This window comes from Poromitra crassiceps (genome assembly GCF_964638095.1).
Source record: "Poromitra crassiceps genome assembly, chromosome: 13".
Classification (NCBI taxonomy): domain Eukaryota; kingdom Metazoa; phylum Chordata; class Actinopteri; order Beryciformes; family Melamphaidae; genus Poromitra; species Poromitra crassiceps.
In genome coordinates this window covers 18,133,905-18,143,499 of record NC_139644.1, presented here as the reverse complement: position 1 = coordinate 18,143,499, position 9,595 = coordinate 18,133,905, and the positions used below count along the sequence as shown (strand labels likewise).

Sequence of the window (9,595 nt, the reverse complement as noted above, 5' to 3'; positions counted from 1 at the left end):
ACAAATTCCTTTACACTTGTGGCTCAGTCTTCTGGAGTCCACAGGTTGTTGCCTCCTGGGGAAGAAACAGTGAACTACTGCCCCCTTCTGGTGCCAAGGAGTCTCGCAGGCAGAGAGTGAAAACCTTGCAGAGATTCTAGCATGCATGAGCTTGTACTAGTCCAAAAAAACTTGCCTTTTGTTAGAGATGTTATAAAACAACAAAATGCCTCTCGGATGAAATCAGGATGCTGTTTATTTCTAAATCAAACTGTTACATTAAAAATGAAACATCTGACCTACCCCTTCACAATTTTTCTTTTTAAACCAAACACATTCACTTTATCAAAAGATTCAGAAATATGATTCAACAGCAGTTATGACCATGAGAACACTAAGTTAAGACAAACACAAAATCAAGGGAACAACACAATAAAGGCAGATTCTTTTTGACTCTGCCATAAATGTTATAATGCCTGTGAGCCTGAGTCTTTAGTTGAATATGAGCTATAGCATTATTATTTCTATAGGATTCTATTCAGTTACTCTTTGTAACTGAGTTTGTTTTTGTGCTTTGTTGTCTGTCCATGGGACTCATAACCCGTCCTCTGTGTGTACGCTCTCTCCAAAGACAAAGAGACATGTCGCCACTCACAGTACATTTGTTCAGTTCCGACCATACAGGAATGACTGAGGCATCGCCTTATTTTTAAAATATGTCTGTAAAATAATATAAGGTGTATGTGTTGCATGTATTGTTGTGTGCATGTGTGTTTCTGTGCATGTGTGTGTGTGTGTGTTCGCTTGTGTGCGCATGAGGTCATCCTACATACCACATGTCTCCGCACAAAACGTGTGCAATTGTGCGTGTTGTCTGGCAAAGCTTATCATGGTAGTGTCTCTGAACTAAGGCCTAGGTGACACCACAACGCTCCCTGCATAAAACGGCAAACTTTTGTGGGGTTTGGGCCTTGTGGCAACGGCATTATTGGGCCCTGGAAACGCAAAAAAAAGTGAAACCAGGTTCTAGAGAGGATTTCTTTGACAACGCTACCCTTACTGTCGCCGTGTGCATCAATAAGGCTATTACTTTATTTAACTGCCATTGTTGTGAAGGTTCTAACTGGAAGTTTCCATTTTATTCTGGCTGACTTGACACTGCTCGGAGTTGGTGATGACATTTTGGACGCAAATCCTTATCACAACGCTGTCGTATAAACACGGAAAGCAAAGCCCAGAACGCAATGACAGTTTTAGCCGTTTTATGCAGAGACCACTGTCGTCTAAACATGGCCTAGGCCCCTTCCGCTCTCCAGGGTTACCGTTTCTAGTCTACCTGGTTAGCCCACAACCCCCGGGACAGAAGTGTGTGTGGGGCGTGGTTGGGGGGGATCAGCACACAGCTAGGCAGGAGGGGGGAGGGGTGGGGTGGTGTGGAGGGGGACTGGACACGCCCCCCCTCCCCTCCCCGCCTCAGTCGGGTGAGATGGTGCGTCTGCGCAGGCAGCTGCATGTCAGGCACTTGAGGATGCTCATGGTGATGTGCAGGAGCGGTCCCAAATTGAAGAGCAGGTTGTAGAAGGTGTTGACCGACAGGCCGCCCGTCTCGTCGGCGTACTTCAAGGCCACGATGGGCGTGTACAGGCTGTTGGTCAGGTTCCTGAAGCGAGGGCTGCTCGACTCGATCACCTTCTTAGTGCACTGCAGGGACGAGAAGGAAACGGTTGTTGATGTAATTTTATTTTGAAAGACAGGACACACCTGATTGAATTTACTATGTTTTTCAGCCATTTTGATCTAAAGGCTTGAGCTTAAATCAAGGGGGCAGTCTCGCTTGGTCGCACTGACGCCAATGCGAAAGTACCAAAAACGGAAGTTCCTCGATAGTTTTGATTTGTTGAACACTTTTTTGGTCATTGTATAATTCCATTTGTGTCATTTCATAGTTTTGAAGTCTTTACTATTATTCTAAAATGTGGAAACTAGTACCAATTACCGATCAGTCTAAAAACACTTTATTCATCGCTATGTCCTGAAATGGATCCGGTGAAATGTCCATTGGGATCATCCTCCGCTCACCTTGGCTATGTCTTCTGGCGTCTGGCCCATGGCTTCAAATATGTCTATGGAGGATGGCAGGTAAACGTCTTTAAAATAACGAACGGTGTCGGCATCGACACCTGGATACTCCATCTTAGCCACGTCCTCCATCATCTTTGTCTCAAACTCCGTGTGCACTGGGCCAGGCTCAATCATGGACAACCTGAGGGGTAGTGAGATACGTGGGAAGGTCGGTTAACTGAGGAAAGAAGTAAAGAAAGATGGGAACTGAAGGTAAGAAAATCAAAGAGCAATGAGACAAGAGCATACCGGATATTGAACTTCATCAGTTGCACGGCCATGCTCTCGCAGAATCCTTCCATGGCGAACTTGGAGGCAGTGTAGACGTCATTAAACACCACCCCTAAACCAGGAAGAGAGACAGGAAGACAAGGAGAAAAATGGCTGCGTTATCTTATCAAACGCCAGTCAGCAGCGAATACGGAGCAAATCATATTATTTACAAATACTTGTTAATGTTGAAGGTAGATGGATGGAGTTCATCACAATACAAGCTCCAGGAAGTATTTGAAAGTTAATTTAGTTTAACCTTTCCATGATTGACAGCTTTTCAGATATTCTTTAAATTGTTCCGGTCAACCCCACCCATCTGGTACTTCAAGCAAGTTAAAACAAACACTAAGAATTCTTTGCAACTGCCTGCTATTTGACCCAAGTCAGGTCAGCAGACTTTACTTGCACAGTATGACTGATCCCTCTCTAAATATAGTGATGAAGTGATTTTCCCTCTTGATCTGTCACATAGTGCTGCAAAAGACACATTGTGATTATGTAATAACTCTATGTAAAAACGATGTAAAACTGCAGATTAGGCTTGGTACCAACAGTTACTTTAGCAGCCCCCCTCCACACACACACACACGCTCTGTGTGAAATGGTGTGTTGGGCTTTTATTGTGAAGTGTTGTGTGAAGTATGTGTTGGGCTTCTATTGTGAAGGGCTGTGTAACGTGTGTGTTGGGCTTTTATTGTGAGGGGCTGTGTGAAGGAAAAGTCATGTCCGAAGCGGGACTGTAGTACCCAGAACCGAACCGGACCCGGCATCTATTATAAGAAAGCTGAGACCCGGGCGGCCGGACCTGTATAGCACTGATAAATGTCGGACCCAACCTGGACCCACAGTCGCTTCTTTGGAATAGACCCGAGACCTGATTGGGTCCGGGTTGGACCCTCAGGTATTCAGGCATACCTGAAGACCTCTAGTCATCTCCTCCATGTTAGTGGATGGTACATGACAAGAGCCAAACTAAAAGATCAATACACGCCGCGGCCACATCCATTTTTCCCAAAGATGGTTTCTGACATTTTAGGTAATTCAGGTGATGTGCTCATTTTTCTGATAAGTTTGTTTTTAATTAGTTATTTGATTGTATAAAAACAGCTGATGGCATACTGGACCCGACCCGATCTTTTGATGGGGGCCGAGATCTGGGCCAGGTCCGGGTCGGACACTCAGGTGTTCCGGGGTTCGGGCATACCTGAGGACATCTAGTGTGTGTTGTGCTTTTATTCTGAAGGGCTGTGTGAAGTGTGTTGAACTTTTATTCTGAAGGGCTGGGTGTGAAGTGTGTTGCGCTTTTATTCTGAAGGGCTGTGTGAAGTGTAGGCTTTTATTGTGAAGGGCTGTATGAAGTGTGTTGGGCTTTTATTGTGAAGGGTTGTGTGTGAAGTGTGTTTTCGACTTTTATTCTGAAGGGCTGTGTGTGTTGGACTTTTATTGTGAAGGGCTGTGTGTGAAGTGTGTGTTGGACTTTTATTGTGAAGGGCTGTGTGAACGTAGAATACACATAAAATATTGCTGTAGCACCCACTATGGGAGCATTTTTTGGGGGGGACCAAACTCATGCCAGACCCCTGAACATTGTTTTGGCAAATTTTGGAGGCGATCGGTGTAACGGCATGCCTTGCAACTACAGACAATCAGACAGACAGACGGACAGACATGCCGCCAATTATAGTAGTAGGATTTCTTTATCCTTTATCTTACCCTGTAGGCCCATGACACTGCTCATGACCACGATGTGTCCTGATTGCCTCTTCTTCATGTCGGGCATCACCTCCTTGATCATGCGAACCACACCGAAGAAGTTGGTCTCAAACACTCTCTTCATCTCCTCTATACTGATGCTCTCCACCGGTCCAAGCAAGCCCACGCCTGCGTTGTTGACTGACAGGACACACACAGACACAGTGATGCAGCATGTTTCCTTATTATTGAATGGTTATGATTCTGTGGAGTGAATTTCTCAAAGTGCTTTCAGCTTCTCTACATGAAAAGACCCACACTGATAGATACAGATGGCATTACTTGATGCTGCCACCAGATGTCACTGTGTGACTGAGACAGAGAGGTGTGAGCTGTCTCCAATCCATGGCAAAGGGCTGCTGGGTCTTGAGTAATTAGGTGAAGGGGGATGTAATGTTGGGGTGGGGGTAATGGGGGTGGGTGAGTGGGGGTGTGGAAGGTCTATAAATGGAACCTTTATGCCGATTTAAGGCTTAAACATAAGAGCCTATTCATGTCTTATTGAGGGGAAAGGGTAATTTTTTTTATAAATAAAAATCAACAAATGCTACTTATTCCTTTTAAGAATCTTAGCTGATGAAGACTGTGACACACAGTTGTTCGTTTGTTTCACTACTGGTGAGTGACAAAATGTACTCTTGTAAGACGCTTTGGAGAAAAGGTCAGCTAAATGACGTAATGTAATACATGAAACTTTTAGTGCCCCATAGTACAAAGTGACCATAAAATGGCTTCGATAGGGTTGTTGATCAATTCCAATTAGCGGTACTCAACGATGACTTTACCGAGGTGCTGAGATTTCTGCCTTTCACAACTCACTTTCTGGCCCGAAACTGCCCACTTAGATTTCATGACTCTCCCAATCTCCTCCAACACCTGTTGCCATTTTCAAACACTAACATGTCTGGCAGACAAGACATTTTTGCTACCAAGGCTAAAAAGCCTCGTTCCCAAGCCCAAAAAACAAACGATAGCAGTATTCAGTATTCAGTATTACTATACTTCGTATTGTGATATTATGTTTCCTACATTTCTGTTGGATCTCCCCTCTAATGAATTGTGACTTACTGTTTGTCAGTTACAGGCTGTTACTCAAGGCGACGGGGGCTGTACCAGACAGGTGTGATAAGCTCTATGACCATTGATACCATTCCTTCTGATGGCCGATAGAGGTCGATAAATATCATAGATTACTTTACTTGGCTAGTGTAAAGGTAAAAGCACTCGCCTATCACCGCAGACACGCGTGTTCAATTCCCGGGTAGTGGTATTTCCGGCTCGGGTGTCTGTGGGTGGGAAGTCAGTGAGGTATGAGTCCTGGTCACTGCATTAGCACCTCCTTCAGGGGGAGGGGAACTGAGGGGAATAGCGTGATCTTCCCACACAGTACATCCTGCCAGTGAAAACCTGACACCTGACAGCGGTCGGGTGAAAAGAAGCGGCTGGTGACTGCACATGTATCAGAGGAAGCATGTGCTATTCTATGGCTCTCCCCAGATCGGCGGAGGGGGTGGAGCAACGACAGTAGGGTGAATTGGCCAAGTAAAATTGGAGAGAAAATGGGAGAAAAATCTGAAAAAAACTTGATATATATATTTTTTTAACTTTACTGCCCCTTTAAAGAATAGGTCATAATAGCAAAACACGGGCTCTCTCCACACACACAGACACACACACACACAGACAAACACACACACACACACACACAGACACACAAACACACACACACACACAGGCTAGGGAAAGGGAAGGGGGCAGACAGAGCTGCAGGCTGGTAGTTTCATCCCACTCACTCAGGATATCGATGTGGCGGTCCTTAATGTTGTTGATGCACTGCTTGACCGAGTCGTCGCTGCACACGTCCAGTGGGAGCAGCATCAGGCTCTTCCCGTACGTGTCCCCCGCTGCCTCCACCAGCTTGTCCTTCTTCTTCAGGTCCCGCATGGTGGCGATGACTGGTAGAAACAGAGAGGAAACAATCAATACAAAATACACCAACGTTCTGACACCTGTAATTCTAGCAACAATGGGTTCCGGATATTCTCATCCTTTTTAACATCAAGGACCCCAATTTAGTGCGACACCCATTTGATGAGATTTCTCTCTGGGAATATTTGTATTGTCAGACATGATTTTGTCCAGAGTTCCATGACTGTTGGTATTGTAGATAGAGAGATAACAGAGAAACTGTGATCAAAACACTCATTCTTCTACACAACACAACTATGTTAACTTCTTGCAAATTAAATAATGTTTAATAACGTTTAATTAACAGTTCATCAATTTGCTGGAGACTCTGTACCCTCTCAAGGACCCCTGGTGGTCCACGGACCACACGTTGAGAACCACTGCTATACAGTATACCAGAAAATAGTTATTTTGACTTGTACCATAACAGTTGTGTGTGTCTGTGTGTGTGTGTGTGTGTGTGTATGTAGCTAGCGAACCATTTAAGAATGCAAGAAATGCTCCAAACCCAAAGTATTCAAAGAACTTTTTTACAACCACACTGGTTCCTTTATTTTTTATTTTATTTATTTTACACCACAGAGCAGGGGTTTTCAAAGTGGGAGGCGGCCTCCCCAGTTTTTTTCGTTTTTTCCCCCTGACCCCTCCCCCCATTTTACTTTTTGTACTATTTTTGTACTATTTTACAATTCCCAGTGCTGCCCCGGTCGCTGCTCCACCTCTGCCGATCTGGGGAGAGCAGTAGACACACACATGCTTCCTCTGATACATGTGCAGTTACCAGCCACGTCTTTTCACCTGACAGCGATGGAGCTTCACCGACAAGACGTAGCACGTGGGAGGATCACGCTATTCCCACTAGTTCCCTTCCACCCCGAACAGGCGCCTCGACCAACCAGAGGAGGCGCTAGTGCAGCAACCAGGACACATACAAATAGTTTTGTGGAATTTGACTGTTTTTCCCATTTTCCCTGAGTCAGAAATGAATAAATGCCTTAGGAAATACCTTTCTTTAAATGTGTTTGGTGTAGTCTGAAGAATGTCAAACAGCCTATCTCTAGGCTCAATTGTTGAGTGTCTATGGGATCAAATAACATAATCATGATCCCATAGGCATCTAGGATTTGAGCGAGGCGGTGCCTTTTTCCAAGCTTAGTCTGTGGGGAGGCCCACAGTCTCAGACTTTGAAAACCCCTGCCACAGAGGGTTCTTTTAGTCATGATGTCGTTCTGACCCACTGTCTCACTGATGAATGAGGACAAGGTGCAAAAGTCACACTTTCTCTTCCCCCCTCTCTCTCTCTCTCTCTCTCTCTCACACACACACACACACACACACACACACACACACACACGCACACACGCGCACACGGGGGTGGTGACAGCATCAGACTTGCAGGTCAGAGTTCCTGTAAGATTATCATGCCTGTCAGTTTACAGAGCATGGAATTGATTTCCTTTGAACTTTGCACTCTGGGCAACATTAACCCACATACAGTACAGGGATCTATCATCTCCAGCAGCAACAATGGCTTTCAAGCTCGGCGTAGGGAGTCCTGCTCACTTTGCTGACTGACTGTTATCTAACAGAGAGAGAGAGAGAGAGAGCTGTTGCACAATGGCCATCAGTGGCCAGTGGGTGTAAACAACTTAATCGCACATTTTACAGTCAACACACATTAACAACCTGTCGTCCTTGACAGATTAATTCAATATCTTATCAGTAAATAAGACAAAACACAGACACTTAGATGTGAACTTAAACCCCAGTAGAAGTGCGTCTGAAAAACAGTGTTAGAAAGTAGTCATAAATCAGAGTGCGTGCACTGTGCACTGTGCTGGGGGGTGTCTGCATGGCTGTGCAATGTTGCTGTTGGATAGTAATGTAAAAAAAAGAGGTGAGCCTCTGCTTTGAGGGTGCTGATGTGAACGTGTCATGAAACTTGTCTTAGCAAGCCGGTGCAGAGAGTGGAGTCAAATACTGTACGCACTGTGTGCATTAATGAGGACTTAATGATTAGAGAACCGGGTGTCCGTGAAGCAACACGGAGATTTACGTATGGGGGGGGGGGGGGGGGGGGGGCGTGAACAAGAGGTCCATTGTTCTTCTGGCTTCTGCAGGAATTATTCTTGGGCAGCTTAAACATTCTTGAGTGAACCACACTGCATTGCACACACACACACACACACACACACACACACACACACACACAGGGGACGTTCTGGACTTTGGTGCATGTTCCTGCTACTAATTATTACTCTCCCCGCACAAAGCAATATTTAATCTCTGTTGGATTTGCTAAAGGCCTCTGGATTTGGAATAGAGCAAGATCCCCTACGTCGCTTTGAGTTGGTCTTTCTCGGAAGCAGGTCACAGTTCATTCAACCAAAAGTATTCAACTCAGAGCAGTGCTAAGGGAACAGTTAATCATTTTTGTTTTGCTCATCTATTTCAAGGTAATGTCTGAGTCCCCGCAGACGGCCGTGCCCCCCCCCCCCCCCCCCCCCCCCAAAGGAAGACACGAATTAAACGCAGCACAGTGGCTCCCCAACGTGGGAATAGGGGACCACCACGGGTCCTTGAGAGGGTTCAAGAGGTCCCCAGAAACACCAGGAATAATTAAATGTCACTACTATTTCACTTGCTGGAAACTAGCCTAATAGGAAAATGATGGCTGGCTTGTCACTGTCCCCACTTGGCTACTTACCTGCTTCACACCATTATACCAGCTCACAGTGTAGACAATTATGTAATTCTGTACTAACTTAAGTCATACCTAACACCAACGTATCCTCAAATGGGATAGGATGGGATTGGAGGGGTGGGGATTAAAAGTTTGGGAACCCCAGACAGACTGGGAAGTTGGGGAGGAGACCTCCAAACCCACAATGTCAGACAGACCCTAACTCCGCTGAACACCGATGAAGACTTCAAACGAGCCCCTTGCTTTAGAGTGAACCCTCGCTTGTACAGGTCTCAAACTTTGTCCCCCTTTCAACACTCGCTCCAGTGAGGGAACTATAGGCACATTAGACACGGCACTAAACCGGAGCAGGCGGTCTACAATTCAGGGCGATAAAAGGGGGCTTTGTGCTGGAGAAGTCACTTGAAAGAGAACTGGCAAGCCTGCTTTTATGATCCCCGCCTGGCAAGCGGCATCCTTGCAGAGTCCTACCCTGGAAACTGCGCTTTCAGATGATAATAGTTGAACCAAGGGGGCGACTGAATGCCAGTCCTCACAAAAGGATATGGATCCGATATCTCAGGCTTGCTATTTAAATGGACGCTAGACTAATAGGCTAAAAACACATTTGTGGTGAGGCAGACCTGCGCACCAAACCCCGCAGACTTTGCGCGTTTGTTGCAACAGTGGCGCTTTGCAGAGAAAAGCCAACACGGATTAGGTTTTAAAGCGAACCACACACTAGAATAGGCTTGCTGCTAATAGGTCCGATCAAAGAAACAATGTAAAAGAAAGAGCATTTACCATGGTAACGCTTCT

The 9,595-nt window shown here is 45.6% G+C and overlaps 1 protein-coding gene across 1 annotated transcript in view; it reads right to left on the bottom strand.

The window, feature by feature from the left end:
- Positions 1–238: 238 nt before the first annotated feature.
- Positions 239–9,595, bottom strand: part of LOC310787339 (retinol dehydrogenase 8-like) — a 9,598-nt gene continuing 241 nt past the window's right edge. The window contains exons 1-6 of the mRNA XM_083648730.1: positions 9,581–9,595; positions 5,919–6,080; positions 4,087–4,266; positions 2,350–2,443; positions 2,059–2,242; positions 239–1,680 (exon numbers count right to left, since the gene is read on the bottom strand). The exon at positions 9,581–9,595 is cut by the window's right edge and continues 241 nt beyond it. Coding sequence (XP_083504856.1) covers positions 1,453–1,680; positions 2,059–2,242; positions 2,350–2,443; positions 4,087–4,266; positions 5,919–6,080; positions 9,581–9,595 — 863 coding nt within the window. The 3' untranslated portion in view covers positions 239–1,452. The remainder of the gene's footprint in view (positions 1,681–2,058; positions 2,243–2,349; positions 2,444–4,086; positions 4,267–5,918; positions 6,081–9,580) is intronic.